We start from the raw sequence: 16,882 nt of genomic DNA on the forward strand, positions 1-16,882 counted from the left end.
AGTTCTTCATAGTATCCTGATATTATCCTTTTTATTTCAGTTGGTTCTGTTGTGATGTCACCCATTTTTTTCTTATTCGTGTTATTTGTCTTCTCTCCCTCTTTTCCTTTGTTAAATTTGCCAGAGGTTTGTCAATTTTATTGATCTTTTCATAAAACCAACTTCTGGTCTTGTTGATTTTCTTCTATAGCCCTTCTTTCTTCTATAGCCCTTCTGTTTTCTGTTTCATTGATTTCTGCTCGAATCTTGCTTATTTCCTTTCTTTTGGTGACTGTAGGCTTTTCTTGCTGTTCTTTTTCTAATTGCTGGAGATGTTGTTTTAAAGTGTTGATTATGGCTCTTCTTTTTTGATGTGTGCATTGATTGCTATAAATTGGCCTGTGATCACTGCTTTTTCTGTGTCCCAAAGATTTTGGTATGCTGTGTTCTCATTCTCATTTGATGCAAGGAATTTTTGAATTTCGTTTTTTATTTCTTTTCTTACCCAGTCTTTCTCAAGGAGAGTGTAGTTCAGTTTCCATGTGTTTACTCTTTTCCTATTGATCTTCCTATTGTTGATTTCTAATTTGATAGCATTATGATCTGAGAAGATATTTTTGCAGTATTTCAATGTTTTTAAATTTGTTAAGGCTTGGTTTATGGCCTAACATATGGTGTATCATGGAAAATATTCCATGTGCACTAGGGAAGAATGTATATTGTGCTGCTGTTGGGTGAAGTGCTCTGTAGATGTCTATAAGGCCAAGTTGGTGGATTGATTTGGTTTGTTTTTCTCACTTCATTTACACTCCTGTCATTTTCGGGGAATATATTTTCTTCGTAGGGAATTCTTGTAAAACTGAAACTTACCCTTTTACAAGCAAAATTTATTTCATTATATCATGGTTTGTGTTTGTGTATTTAACTGTTTTTAGTGGCTTCATTGAGGTTTGGTTTATATATCATGTATTTTACTATTTTCAAGTATACAGTTAAAGGACTTTCAGTAACTTTACTGAGGCATCCGTGACCGTAAATCAGTTTTAGAACTTTTTCATCCCATCAGTAAGGTCCCTCGAACCCATATACAGGAAATCCCTTGGCTGCCTTCAGCTCTAAATAACCAGTAATCTACTTTTGTTATCCTAAATTTTTCTTTTTTGGACATTGCGTATGAATGAACTCACATACTGTGTGGTCTTTTGTGTCTAGCTCCTTTCACTCAAGATAATGTTTTTAAAGTTCATCCCCATTGTAGCATGTATGTTCGTTCCTTTTTAGTGCTGAATAATTTTTCTTGAGTGGACATAATACATTTTGGCTGTCTGTTCATCTGGACCATTTTTAAAATACAGTGTTTCTAGATCGAACAGACACTTGCAACTTTACTGTGTATGTTATGGTGCAGTGGTGACTAACATCATTTTTATTAGTTAATGTATTAATTATGTATTACTTATATTATGGTTCAATACTGTTATAATTTCACTCTTTGAAACTATGACTACATTCAAAAGCTATTGCTGTTTTAGTAAATGGACCTAGACTTTGAATTCTTGTAGTTTTTCCTTCCCTTTTGTCTGCTACCTGTTTTTGTTGTTATCAGTTTCCCTATCTCTAGCAGTCTTCCTGTAGCACTTTTGTTATAAGTAGTTCCTAACTGAATCCTAGGGATATTTCTCATGAATAATTTGAATAAAATGTGAACATTATGGCATTCCTTTTGGTTATTTAGAAACTCATTTGTGCTTTTCCAGTTGCTTAAGCTATTTTCCTGGCCCCTGTATATAAGAGGTGTTACTTTTCTGTTTTCAGAATCTGTTTTATTGATTCATCACTCTGCTGGTTCTTAGCACTTTGTTAGGTATTTGAGATACAAAAAAAAAACCAAAAAACCTTCCATTGTCATCAAATCGATTCTGACTCATAGCAACCAGATGGAACAGAACAGAACTGCCCCATAGTGTTTCCATCGCTGTAAATCTTTACAGAAGCAGAATGCCCCATCTTTCTCCCATGGAGTGGCTGGTCAGTTCTATCCACTGACCTTTTGGTTTGCAGCCAAATTCTGTAACTACTATGTCACTAGAGGTCCTTAATTTGAGATAACAAAAGAAGGCTAAATACTTGATGTGAAAGGGCAGTAGTAGAACATGACTAATATATCTTGACTAATGAGCATTTCTTATATAGTGATAAACATTTGCATAGTACTTTGGTAAAACTTTTTTTCATTTTAACCATATAAACATTTATCACATTTTCTTTTTTAAATGTTTCCTTGGGATTTTAACTAAGTTATAGTATGTTCTTTACTACAAAGACTTAGTAAAAGGTTTTGCTTACATGGTATGTTAAGAGAGAAAAAAGAAGCTTAAAAATTTCTATTCTTGAAACTTATTTTGTCTTTAAATTTCATTGATGTTAAAGGTGCTTCACAGAATGATGATGGTTCCAGGCCCAGGGATGAAACAAGGTAAGGTTTTTACTGTGATTATTTAATGTAGAATGCAACAAGAGACAATGGAAAGTTAATAAAGAGAAATCTTAGTTACAATTCAAGTTCAGAGTGAGGTAAGAATAAATTAATGTCAAAAGAATTGAGGGCTCAAGATAGGAAGGGAAATGTGTGAAAGATTCAAGACTCTCAGCTATAGGGAGTAAGCCATGAATATCCAAATTGCTAATGCTTCCTTTAAGCTTGTAGAATGTAAAATAGCTGGTACTCCTTTTGGCTTGTAGAAAATGAATATGTTGGTGTCTTTTCCAAAAGCTGGGAGTTTAGAATCTCAGGCCAATCATTTGGCTGTTAAGATGCTTTTCTAGAAAAACTGGGATATGAGCTTTGCATATATGCATGAAGGCCAACATTGACTGTAGTATCTTTTGAACTTTTATTAGGAGGGGTATAGTTTTGTACCAGCTGTCTGCTCTTAGCATAAGTTTAACTTTTTCATGTGCCTTTTTGCTTTGGTTTGTGTTGAATAACTTATCACACTTTAAGTGTTTACTTGTTATCCTGGAAACTGTTGTAATGGGAAATGAAGTTATGAAAGGGAATGGTTTTAAGTTTTTTTTTTTTGCGTTTATAAGAACAGAAATTTATTGTCTCACAGTTCTAGAGGCTTTGAAATCTGGATATCAGCCAGGTTGATTCCTTCTGAGGGAGGATCCATTCCATGCTTCTCTACTAGCTTCTGGTGGCAGCCGGCGATCCTTGGTGTTCTTGACTGTAGGTGTATCACTTCAATCTCTGCCTGCATCTTCACATGGATATTCTCCTTCTGTGTGTCTGTGTCTCTTCTACTTTTTAATAAGGACTCCACTTATATAGGAGCTCTGGTGGCATAGTGCCTAAGGCATTTGACTGCTAACCAGAAGGCTGGTAGTTCAAACCCACCAGCCATTCCTCAGAAGGAAGATTGGGCAGTCTACTTCCATAGAGAATACCACCTTGTAAACCCAAGGAGGGGTAGCTATGAGTCGAAACCAAGTCAGCGGCAGTGAGTTTTTGAGTTCCACTTATGTGAATTAGGACCCACCTGACTGTTGTGACCTCCTGTTAACTAGTAACATTTCAAAAACTGTTTCTGACCAAGGTCACGTTCACAAGTGCTGGGTTTAAGACTTCAGCATATCTTTTTGGGGAACACAATTCAGTCCATAAAGGAGGTTTGGGCAGTAACTGAGGCTTCCTGTAGTGTTCTGGTTACCTAGTGCTGCTTTGACAGGAATATACCATAAATGGGATGGCTGAGCAAACAGGAATTTATTTTGTTACAATTTGGAGGCTTTAAGTCCAAGTTCTTAGTGCCAGTTTCTAGGGGCTGGGTGTAAGCCCCTCAGCCTTGGACTTCAGCTGCCTTCAGCTCTGCCTTCAGCTCCTGGCCCCACTGAAGCCAGAGGCTTTTCTTCACTCAGACAGTTGCTGGCTGCTGAGGCTGCTAAGCACAAGGTTGACAAGTAAAAAGGCACAGTCCTAATATTAACAAACCACATGGCAGGCCATTCATTCAAGTCCACTGAAAGCCCCAAGGTTGGCAGAGCATGGCAGGCTGCTGAGTAATAATACAGCTACGTGCAGGGTTCAAGCCTGTCATAAGCTAGAGACCATTCACAAAGTTGCTGCTTATATACGGGAAGCAGAACAATCCCTAAAGCAGCTACTCAGCTGCTTGTGGTAGATCCCACCGAGGAGTTGATTGCCAGTCTCATTATGGGGAATAACTACCACCAGCTGCCCAGCCACTCAAACAGGCCCAACCAAGTTGACATACAACTTTTACAACCACATACAGCCCTTAGAATAAAGTCCAAATTCCTAACAGATGACAAGGCCCTCCCTTATAAGACCTCCACCTACATCTCATTTCTCACATTCCACCAACACCTATCCTCCTTTCAGTCTCAAATGTGGCATAGTCTTTGTCTCCTCTAAACTTTCTGTCTGGGCCACTTTTTCCTTCATCTTTACCTGGTAACACATCCTCCAGGTCTTAGCTTAGATGCCACTTCATTCAGGACATCTTTTCTGATGTCTTCCCCCATGCTAGATTTAGATGGACACTTCTGCCATGCGTCCTTATAATGAAGACAGGAACAGGGTCTATCTTGGTTACCTCATATGCTCCATGCCTGCAACATTGCGTGGGACATTGTTGTTAAGTTGTCATGGAGCTAGCCTCTGACTCATGGTGACTCCGTACTTGATGGAATGAGACACTGCTCAATCCTGCATCATCCCCATGATCAATTGCAGATAAGACTGTTGGGTTTTTAATGACTGATTTTCAGAAGATTTTAAGTTTTAAAACAAAAAAATTTTTTTTAAAAAAAAATGCAGTGCAATGGTTATAAAATACCATTTACTTTTTTGTTGTTCCTAAACTAGATAAGTAGTAGGTAAGAAGAAAAGGATGTACCAAAAAAGTTGCAGTCAGAGGGAAAGAGAATGACCAGAAAAACAGTGTCACAAAACAAAAACAACCCACTGCCATTGAGTCAATTCAGACTCATAATAATTCTTTGGGACAGAGTCGAATTGCCCCATAAGGTTTCCAAGGCTATGAGTCTTTATGGAAGGAGACTGCTTGATCTTTCTTCTGGGAAGTGGCTAATGGCCACAAACCACTGACTTTTTGGTTGGCAGCCAAATTCTTTAACCGCTATGCCACCAGAGCTCCTTAGTCTCATAGAAGGTACAGGAAAGATGTCCCGAAAGATGTTGCAAAGGAGGATGAAGCAAGTAGAGCAAAAGAAGCTGAGTTGATAGTTATATAGGAGTTTGTTGCACTAGACTATCTGCTTTTGTGATGGTTGGGAATTTTCATAATAAGTTAAAAGATAGCTCATCAATATCTTTAGGAAAATGAAAATTTCTAAAGCTATTGTGGCTTCAATCTAAGAGAGACCTATCTCCACAGAGTCACTCTTAAAGTGACAAAGAATTACCTCCTATACTAATCTCACAAGAAGTAGAATATTAAGTAGTAACTGTTTTTCACAGAGAATAACTACTTTCATTTCTCACTGTGTTCAAAATTACATATATACCTTGATAGACTGAAAGACAACCTATTATGCCTCTTTTTATTTATTTATTTATTTATTTATTATTAGGATTTGGGTGAAGAACTACAGAGTAAATTCACTTTTCATACAGCAGTTCACATATACTTTGTCTCATGTCATTGACCAAAATTTACAATGCAGCAGCTCCCCTCCCACTTCCTGCCCATAGTTACCTCCTCCCAGTGTCCATCCCTTCATACTCTTCTGCACCCTGAGCTATCTCCCTGTGCATAAACAGCCCTTCCTTCTCCCATGATTGTTCTCTCCAGGGTGTGTGTCTACTTGAGGTAAATGTTTAACTCACATGCCTATACTTTGTTTGGCTGGAAACCACAGTTGTGGGTTCAATTCCAGACCTGAAGCTATTATGCCTCTTTTTAGTATTACAATAAAATTGTCTTAAATTCCTGAAATTTCCCCCTTAAAATATTTCAGTTTGCTTTAGGCAGTTAACTCTTTTTGCATAATAAATCAGTATCATTGCATTAATAGGTGAGACTATGATAGAATTTTATGTGCTCATTAATAGGTTCTGTTATACCACTGTTTTATTATTGTTGTTTGCTGCAGATTTATTTATTACAACAATTTTGTGAAACCTCTTGGACTCTGGACACACTATAAATTTCTTACAAAGGCAGCAATGGGTCCCCCAGCTTCATTCTATGTACTTGATCAGGACTTTACATCTTCCCAAGTGAATCACTGTCATAAAAAAAATCTGAGTAATAGTGCCTTCTAAGTTTCTGGGACGGCCAGACATATCTCTGAGCATGTCGTTTGTATTTAGCATGAGTTCCTTTGCATTAGCTTTTTTTCTGGAGGTGATGGATTTGAAAAGCATTTTGTAAATTGCCAAATGCTGTGTCAGTGTTGCTGTACTATAACCCATGGCTATGACGGCCTGTTCCCCTTTGCTTTGGTTGGTAGACTTCACAACACCGTAGGTCAATATCATGAGGCAAGGCAACATTTTTTCAGTGAAAAAGGTCTTCTCTTCTCCTCTTAGCTCCCCATAGTTATCATTTAGGAAACAGCCTTAGGTTCTGATTAAAGGTCTGTAGCATAAATCTGTTCCTGTTGATCTGTTTAGCGTGTTTGTGTGTTTTATATTTCTCAGTGTTTTGTCATTTTTTATGAAATCCCAAAATGATTGGGACCTAGTATTCGAGATTTTGTTAGATTGTGCCTTCCTGTCATTCTTCGATCTCTACAGTTCTTAGTATCTTATTGTAGTACTGGCATCTTGGTTTTCCAGGGATCTCTGTGCTATCCATAAACATATGAACTTGGGAGATTATATGTATATATATTTGTATGGTGAGGGAATTAGAGGTTTGTGCAGTTCTGGAGGGAAGAAGGAGGAAGGTTGGGCAATCTACTTCCATAGTGATACCACCTCAGAAACCCAAGGAGGGGTATGTGTCAGATCCAACTCGGTGGCAGTGAGTTTTTTTGTTTTTTTGTTGGAGAGAAAAAGGGAAACCATAATAGTGCATAATTAGTAGCTAAATGCTTTTTAAGAGTAAGAGTGATAATGCTCTCACTGGCAATTCCTTGTAGTGTATAGGTTTCCCAAATCCATTTCAGGGTTTAACTTCACCCCTGCCTATTAAAACACTTTCAAGACTGAGTTATTTTTTGCTTTGAACTTTTTGTTAAACCATGTGTTTTCAATAATGGAGGACATTTTGAATGAAACAAAAAAAAATTGGGGGCATATTAATGGATTTTGATACAATTAGTGAGAAACAGCTAGCTGGCCAACTGACTGGAAGAGATCCATATTTGTGCCCATTCCAAAGAAAGGTGATCCCACAGAATGTGGAAATTATAGAACAATATCATTAATATCACATGTAAGTAAGATCTTACTGAAGATAATTCAGAAACGTTTGCAGCAGTATATTGACAGAGAACTTCCAGAGGTTCAAGCCGGATTCAGAAGAGGACGTGGAACAAGGGATATCATAGCTGTTGTTAGGTGGATCTTGGCTTGAGGCAAAGAATACCAGAAAGATGTTTACTTGTGTTTTATTGACTATGCAAAGGCATTTGATTGTGTGGATCATGAGAAATTATGGATAACATTGAGAAGAATGGGAATTCCCGAGCACTTGATTGTACTCATGAGGAATCTGTACCTTGACCAGGAGGCTGTCGTTCGAACAGAACAAGGGGACACTACATGGTTTAAAATCAAGAAGGGAGTGCGTCAGGGTTGTATTCTTTCTCCACACTTATTCAATCTATATGCTGAGCAAATAATCCGAGAAGCTGGACTATATGAAGAAAAAGGTGGTATCAGGATTGGAGGAAGAATCATTAACCACCTGAGATATGCAGATGATACAACTTTGCTTGCTGAAAGTGAGGATGACTTAAGGCACCTACTGATGAAGGTTGAAGAATACAGTCTGCAGTATGGATTACGTCTCAATATAAAGAAAACAAAAATCCTCACAACTGGACCAATGAGCAGCATCACAATAAATGGAGAGAAGATTGACGTTGTCAAAGAATTCATGTTGCTTGGTTCTACAATCCATGCCAACGGGAGCAGCAGTCAGGACATTAGACGACTTGTAGCATTGGGAAAGTCAACTGCGAAGGAACTGTATCAAGTACTGAGGAGCAAGGATATCTCCTTGAGGACTAAGGTGCGCCTGGCACAAGCCATGATATTTCCAATCGCCTCGTATGCATGTGAGAGCTGGACAATGAATAAGGAAGACCGAAGAAGATGGTGAAGATAAAAGAAAGGGCTAAGTGGTAAAGTCCTACAGCGATATAGCCTGGAATCAGGGACATAAATAGACAAATCAGCCTTGATGATATGGAGAGAGATGTTTTCAGAGCTTGAAAATGTACAGGTGAAGAAGATTAGTAGCATAGAGAAATTTTGAGGTAGGGAAGAATAAAATTAAGGGATAGCAGTTTAGGAAAGACGAAGAGTCAGGGTCTTCTATAGAATGTTATTATTTGAGGAGATGAAGAAAGTTTGAAATGAGTACTGTGCTAACGTGGCCAGGAATAAACTAGAGGTAGAAAATGATTGATTTCCAAGCAGTATAGATAGGCCATGTGAAAATGTTAAAACTTTCCTCTTTTTTCTTGTGAGTCATTGTAAAGGTAAATCTCGAGCCTTTCCCTTACTGGGCCCAGTGGAAAATTCAGCAGGACCTTTTATAGAACAATTTTACCACTTTCAGTACAGTACTTACTTAGTCTACTAATACCCACCTCTGATTCTCAGATGGAGCATTCTCTAGCATTACTTGTTGGCCCCAGAGAACGTCAGTAGAGAATGTACATAAAGGACTGTTGTTGTTGTTATGTGCGTCGAGTCGGACCCGACTCATAGCAACCCCTCCTTAGGTTTCCGAAGCAGTATCACAACGGAAGTAGATTGCCCCATCTTCCTTCCGAGGAGTGGCTGATGGGTTTGAACCGCCAGCCTTCTGGTTAGCAGTCAAATGCCTTAGGCACTATGCTAACAGAGCTCCCACATAAAGGGCTAGCTGTAATGAAAACGTTAGGGGAGGGGCTGATTGGGCAAGGGTGAGAAATTTAAAGGTGCTAGGAAAAGTAGCCTAGGATAGAGCTCTAATGAGACTTGAAGGGGCCTGATGGGCTGTGAAGAAAGAAGGGGGTCAGAGGTCATGGGGAGACTGAAGAAAGGATGCAGAAAAATAGGGCAAGTGGAAGGAACAGGAGGTCGTGGTCAGGAATTTTAGAATAGAAGATCTAAGAAGAGAAGCAATTTTAAATATCAAAGAAATAGAAGGAGTCATCATACTATGCACCTTGTTAGGTAACTTTGCTGTGAAATGGAAGGCAAGATGTTAGAAGGGTGAACAACATGGATGTTAAAAATCACCAACAGTTTAATCCCCAGCAGCAAAAGAGTGTTTTCGGAATCCATTTTCTGCCACACGTTCGTCATTTGCAGATTTGCCTCATGCCCTGACTGTTCCTTCTCACCCACATATTCCTAAACTTGTCTAGCACTGGAAGTGCAGTTTAGTTATACCTGAAGGGGTTTTAGGTATCATGTATACCAAATAATGAACCTGTGAAGTGCAGAGAAAATAACTCCTTCTTAGTCATATAAGACTAAGTCAGTAGTAGAGTCAGAGCTAGCCTCCCCATTACTGTTGAGTCTGTTCAAGCTCATAGAGTCCCTACAGGACAGAGTAGAACCGCCCTATAGGGTTTTCAAGGCTGAACTCTTTACGGAAACAGATTACCACCACATCATTTTCCCACAGAGTGGCTGGTGGGTTTGAACCACTGACCTTTTGGTTAGAAGTCCAGCACCTTAACCACTGCACCAGCAGGGCTCCTTGAGTTAGAGCTAGAAACCTGTTTCTCACTTTTGGTTCATTTTACCAGTTGTCTATCTTTCTTTTTTTTTCCCTCTCTTTATTATGGGGACAGCTTGAGTAGAATATGTCTTTCTGCCTTTCTATATATGACACATTCCCTGCAATTGCTATTTATGTAGCATACTGGACTGCCTAAAGAATCTGCCTCTTCAATGACATATGTGACAAGGGACTTATCTCTAGAATTTATAGAAAACTCCAACACCTCAATAACAAAAAGACAAATAATCCAGTTAAAAAATGGGTAGAAGATATGAATAGACACTTCACCAAGGAGGATATTCAGGCAGCCAACAAACATATAAAGAAATGCTCACGATCATTAGCCATTGTTGTTATGTGCCGTCGAGTCGTCCCCAACTCATAGCGACCCTTCCTTGGGTTTCCAGAGGCTGTATCACTACAGAAGTAGATTGCCCAACTTTCCTTCCGAGGAATGGCTGGTGGGTTTGAACTGTCAGCCTTCTGGTTAGTAGTCAAGTACCTTAGGCACTATGCTACCAGAGCTCTTTAGCCATTGTTGTTGTTGTTATGTGCCGTTGAGTCGAGTCGTATCTGACTCATAGCAGCCCATCCTTGGGTTTCTGAGGTGGTATCACTAAGGAAGTAGATTGCCCAACCTTCCTTCTGAGGAGTGGCTGGTGGGTTTGAACGGCCAGCCTTCTGGTTAGCAGTCAAGTCCCTTAGGCACTATGCTACCAGAGCTCCTCTTTAGCCATTAGAGAGATGCAAATCAAAACAACAACGAGATAGTATCTTGCCCCAGCACTAGTAGCAAAGTTCGATAAGAGAGAAAATAAGGAGGCGGGGCAAGATGGTGGACTAGGCAGAAGGATTGCACAGACCCTCTTCAACAAAGAAAAGGGAAACCAATTAACACAGACACAGAAGATAATCTTGGACCCCTGAGCCTTGAAGGAAAGGATGCAGATTTGGACTAAACCCCAACTAGCAGAAGAATTTGCGTGAAAATACCAAAAAAAAAGGAGACCTACGGAGCTGCGGTCTGACAGCGAACTGAGTGACCCTGACAATACAGGCGGCTCGGAGATATGCGACTGGTGGTAGGACACCTGACAAGGGATAAGGTTGTAGTCACTTCTTGGTCACAGCCACCTACACAGAGGAACCGAGTAGTTGAACCTGTGGGCTCGGGACCATAGTCATAGGACATTATGCTCAATTGGCATAGCATACTACACAAAACATTGTTCCACCTCCTGCTTTCGTGAGTAGCAACTGGGATCTTAAAAGCTTACAAGCAGCCATCTAGATGCAACGATGGGTCTCTCCTCATCCAGAGCAAAGAATAATGAAAAAAAACAAAGATTCATGGCAACAGTTAGTCCTAGAGACTGGTACACCATGCCATCCGCAGCCTATAATACAACTATGAGACCAGAAGAACTAGATGGTGCCCGGCTACCACTGTCAACCACTCGGAGGGGGATCTATGTCAGAGATCCTGGATAGAGAGGGAAAACAATGTGGAGCAAAACTCAAAATCATTTGGGGAAAAAAAATGGCGGGGAGACCAAGTTTGCTGCTCTGATAGAGCCTGATGGAACCACTGAGACTATGGCCCCTAGCTGCCCTTCAGGTCTGGAATTGAACTCACACCTGTGGCTTCCAGCCAAACAGAAGACAGGCATAGGAGTTGAACGTGTACCTGAGATAGATACACACTCCTTGGAGAGAACAATCATGAGAGAAAGAAGGGCTGTTTATGCACAAGGAGACAGCTCAGGGGGCAGGGGTGCATGGAGGGATGGACACAGGGAAGAAGTGACTGTCGGGAGGAAGTGGGAGGGGAGCTGTTGCATTATGGTGAATTGTGGTCAATGTCATGAGACAAAGTATGTGTGAACTGCTGTATGGAAAGTAAATTTGCTCTGTAAAATTTCACCCAAATCACAATTAAAGAAAAAAAAAGAATCTGCCAATCTGCCTCTTCAAGGAAAACTTATTTGTTAGGGCTTTTTTGTTTGTTTGTTTGAATTAACAACCTTAAATACCCATTAACATTTTTTTTTTAATTCCCTCACCCAAATTAATATGTGTCTACACTCTAGTTAGTGGTTTACCCTCCCTCCTCCACCTACCTTAGTAACTATCAGACTATTTCCTTTTTTGTGAAACCTTTTTCTTGGCTTTTTACAATAGTGGTCTCATAAGTATTTGTCCTTTTGTAATTGACCTATTTGATTTCACTCAGCATAATGGCATTTAACAGTTGTCTATCTTATGAAAAGCAGCAAAAGCCTTTCTTTCATACTAGTTAGTAATCCTTTAACATAGTAAAATCGACTGCCATGAAGTCAGTTCTGTCTCACAGCAACCCCATAGGACAGAGTAGAAATGCCCCTTAGGGTTTTCAAGGCTGTAAATCTTTATGGAAGTAGACTGCATCTTTTTCCTATGAAGTGACTGGTGTGTTCAAACCACCGACCTTTCAGCCAACTGCTTTAACTACTGTGCCACCAGAGTGTCTTCTTAACATAGTATTGGGAGGCAATTCTCAGCGTCTCGGGGTGGGAGGTGTATGACTCTAAACAGGTTAGAACATCAGCACCTAGGGGAAGAGGAGCAGTGTCAAAGCTGAAAGGTCTACCGCTACACTCACGTGTTCAGAACATATGCTGAGGGGGTTGACTGTCTGCATGCAGCCAAAACTAATCAGGTGCTGATAATCAATTACTGAGCTGTTTCCTTTATTCAAAATAAGGATTTAAGGAATCCCCAAAGAAATACTTTGTACTATACACAAATGGTTTGGGAGATCTAAAATGCAAGTTCTGATGTAGTAGGTCTGGGATGGGACCCAAGACTGTGCATTTCTGACAAATTCCTATGTGATGCCTGTACTTCTAGTTCAAAGACCATACTCTGAATAAAAAGGTTCAAACCCACCAGCCACTCCTCGGAAGGAAGGTTGGGCAATCCTACTTCCGTAGTGATACTGCCTCGGAAACCCAAGGAGGGGTCCCTATGAGTCGGGGCCGACTCGATGGCACATAACAACAACAACAACAAAGGACTTCTAGGGAACATCGTTTAAAAAAATTATTTAATATATGTTGCTGCCTCTCTATTTTAATTTGTGTTTATTGGATATTATTTTGTTTAGGCTTATTCTAAAGGTTCAGGAGACAGGTTGATACTATGTAGTGGCTTATTGTTTATCCAGTAGTAGATATCAGACCCTTAGCTGAGCATCTCCAAACTTCCTACTCTTGTTTGGTTTCTAATCTGTTACTAGATTTCCTCCCTTACTTGGTCCTATGGGAAGAGGAATTAAGTATATTTAGCTGATAGTTCTAGTAGCTTCCAGTCTGGCATTTCCTGTTAGAATCTTCTCCGCCTTACTTTCTCTCCGGCTGATGTAATTGCTTTGAAGAAATAACAGTTTCTTAAAGGTCTATAGGTAGTCCTACTCTGTCTAGATCACTGACTTTGAACATTCGTATACCCTGGTGCTGGCAAATGGTGTCCAGCATTAGGAAATAACTGTACTTCTTCCTTCTGGCATGGGATAATCAGCGCTGCCCATAAGCTTGAATAATAGTAAGAGCCAAGGAAATGACAGTGGTGAAGTTATTTGTTTTTGTGATATAATAGCGATAGTGGCATTGGGATTTTGATAGCATAACTTTGTTCCTGCTTATACAGAGCCATCAGAAATTTATTTGAAATCCAAACCAGCATATCTAATAGTTTTGAATTGTCCCAAGTGTTTCTTTATCCTGGGAAAACCTCTCACTCTATTTCTGGATGGGCCTCTAAAGGTTATAACTAAGAATCTACCCAAGGGCTAGTCTGAAATTCGTAAACTTTTCTCAAGCTTCTAAAACTTTACGTTTCAGTCTTGTTGCTGGTCTTGTTAAATTCAGAGAGCATTGTTTTTTCTTTCCCCTTCCTTTTCCTTCTTTCTTATTCAGAGCAAACACAAATGGATCAGACGATCCTGAGGATGCAGCGTCTGGTGAAAATAGGAAGGTCAATGGGAATAATTCTCCATCGCTCTCAAATGGAGGTTTTAAACCGTCTAGGCCTCCAAGACCTTCGCGACCACCTCCACCTACCCCACGTAGACCAGGTGTGTATTCCATCCGTGCATTAGGGGATGTAGCTCCTGACATTGTGATTTTAAATTACATCCTGTTTGGAGATTGATCTACGGTAATTGGCAGCAGAACCTTTTAGTTCCATTTTCTATCTGTGTTTTCATTTAAAAATTTGGCCAAGAATGATCTTCTTATAGGTAATGAAGAAATACCTTTTCCTTAAGTTTTTCTTCCAGAGGTGAAGTTAGTGAGGCTATGCTCCACTGAATGAAAAATGCATTTCATATTCATTTAAAAAAAGTAAGTCCAGTTAAGATTGCAACTTTATAGCAGAGTTTGTAACTGTGACATGAGCATGTCATGTAGTCAAGGAGCTGGTTACTTATTACCATTATGTTTTTAACAAACAATTGGTAAATGGCAGCTAACCCTACAATACTAAATAATACTCAGATTTTAAAACAAAAGTTACACAACAAACGTACTTCATGTAATAAAAATGAAAGTACCTACAGATGGAATGTCAATTTTTCTGATTGGCCAAATAAATCTTTAATCTTAGAATATTCTTTTATTACTTTACTCAGCTAGTAGGTGGGAAGGGAATGCAACATAATTAACTAAATGTTATTAAAAGAGTAAGTTGGTTTTGGTTATCTACAAATCATTTTAATAAAATGATTTTATGTTTAATTATACATTTTCCTCTTTGTAATGCATGTTGACAGTATATTCCCAGTCTTTAAGAGTATACATCTTTTTGTCTTCCTCTAGGGATTGTTTAGTCAATAAGTATTTCTTTGAGATGTAATATGTGCTCAGTAACCATTTGTGAAAAGTCAAATTTTCTAGATTATAACCAATAATCAAAAATTAATCTCTAGTCTGCAGCGTTTCATAGGAAAGGAGTTCTAAGAAATCTGCTATGTGAATTACTAAATGATCTTATAACCAAGGGATACCAAAGCTTTCCTGTTGTAAAAATTATTATTTCCTGTGGCATGAGGAAACCAGAGAATTTGTGTGTGCTTTAATTAATAATGAGACACGGGGAGACAGGACCTGAGAAATTGTGAATAAACCTATTCCGTAGGACTATTGAACATTTCCCATTGCTTATTTTATTTTCACTTTTGTATTCTCATCTTAAATTTTCTACTTTTTGTTTACCTTTTTATTTTTTTAAGGTTAGAATTCTATCCTGAATTTAGATTTGAGAAAATAAGAGAATCTTTTCTTATTTTCCCCAAATCTTTTATAGCATCTGTCAATGGGTCGCCATCTGCCACTTCAGAAAGTGACGGATCTAGTACAGGCTCTCTGCCACCAACAAATACAAATGTAAATTCATCTGAAGGAGCGACATCTGGATTAATAATTCCTCTTACTATATCTGGAGGTTCAGGCCCTCGGCCCTTAAATCCTGTAACTCAAGCTCCCCTACCACCTGGGTGAGTAACTTTTTTTGGTTTACTTTTTTTTCCCATTAGGCTTTGCATATACTTAGTAGTAAGGAAAATGATTTTTAAATAACTGTCTTTAAAAAATTGTAGCTGAATTTTGGGATCCTGGAGTCCAACTGAACAAAGAATGCTCACCACATCTGAAATTTCTCACCTTGTTTCCAGGGCAGAGTGGAAGTTTATTATTTTTTTAATTGAAAGACCCTGAATAGTAGATAAAAATTAAGTAATAAAATAATGACCTAATTAAAATTTATTTTCCTTTGGGGAGAGAAATTACTTTTGAAAATAAAAACATTTTTCCGTCATAAATTCATTATAGCAAAGTAATAAGTGAGAAAATTTGTACTCACAATTCCATTTTAATCTCTACTAGTGATTTTTCAAATAATAGAACTTCTGATTTTTTAAATTGTGGTTTGGGTGAAAGTTTACATAGCAAATTCATTTTCCATACAGCAAATTCATACATACTTTGTTTCATGACGTTGATGGCAATCCCCATAATGTAGCTCTCTTCCCACGTCCTCCCTGTAGTTACCTTTTCTCTGTCTCCTTCTTCCCCATTCATTCCTGCCCTCTGAGTTATCTGCCTGTGCAAATACTGCCCTTCTGATCTCCCATGATTGATGGTTCTAAGGAGTGTACCTACCTGATGTAAATGTTCACTTTATATGCCTGGCTATTGTTTGACTAGGGGCCATAGTCTCAAGGGTTTCACCAGTCTCTATCAGACCAGGAAATCTGATCTTTTTTATAATTTTGAGTTTTAGTCCACATTTTTCTCCCACTCTATCTAGGATCTCCTGCATTGATCCCTTTCTGAGTGGTTGATGGTGGTAGCTGGGCACCATCTAATTCTTCTACTCATGGTCATGTAGGCTGAGGTTCGCATGGTCCACTAATACCTTGGACTCATTGTTTCCGTGCACTTTGGTTTTCTTCATTTTCCTTTGCTCTGGACAAGGAGAGACCAATTGTGGCATCTAGATGGGTGCTTGCAAGCTTTTAAGACTCCAGTTGCTTACTCACCAACATAAATGTAGAACAATGTTTTTGTATATTATGTTATGTCAGTTGAACTTGATGTCCCCCAAGACCATGGTCCCAAGGCTATAGGTCCAACAACTCACTCCCTCAGAATGGCTGGCTATGACTAAGAAGTTACTATAACTTTGCCCCCATTCAGCTCTGTTATATATGTGGACTTTCACAAACACGTATGTAAAAATAATTGTATGCCAAATTTACATGTGGTCATGAGTATATTCCTTTTTGCTTGTTGTTGTTGTTGTTGTTATGTGCCATCGAGTCGGACCCAACTCATAGCAACCCCTCCTTGGGTTTCCGAGGCAGTATCAGCTACGGAAGTGGATTGCCCCATCTTCCTTCCGAGGAGTGGCTGGTGGGTTTGAAC

At 39.1% G+C, this 16,882-nt stretch overlaps 1 protein-coding gene across 1 annotated transcript in view; it reads left to right on the forward strand.

Annotated features, from left to right (window-relative positions):
* The window catches only part of ITCH (itchy E3 ubiquitin protein ligase), a 140,778-nt gene that overhangs the window by 53,938 nt on the left and 69,958 nt on the right, over positions 1-16,882 (forward strand). The window contains exons 4-6 of the mRNA XM_007934730.1: positions 2,410-2,455; positions 13,877-14,034; positions 15,264-15,453. Coding sequence (XP_007932921.1) covers positions 2,410-2,455; positions 13,877-14,034; positions 15,264-15,453 — 394 coding nt within the window. The remainder of the gene's footprint in view (positions 1-2,409; positions 2,456-13,876; positions 14,035-15,263; positions 15,454-16,882) is intronic.

The sequence above is a fragment of the Orycteropus afer genome, unplaced genomic scaffold, assembly GCF_000298275.1.
Source record: "Orycteropus afer afer isolate SDZICR_OR568_19922 unplaced genomic scaffold, OryAfe1.0 scaffold00020, whole genome shotgun sequence".
Lineage (NCBI taxonomy): Eukaryota > Metazoa > Chordata > Mammalia > Tubulidentata > Orycteropodidae > Orycteropus > Orycteropus afer.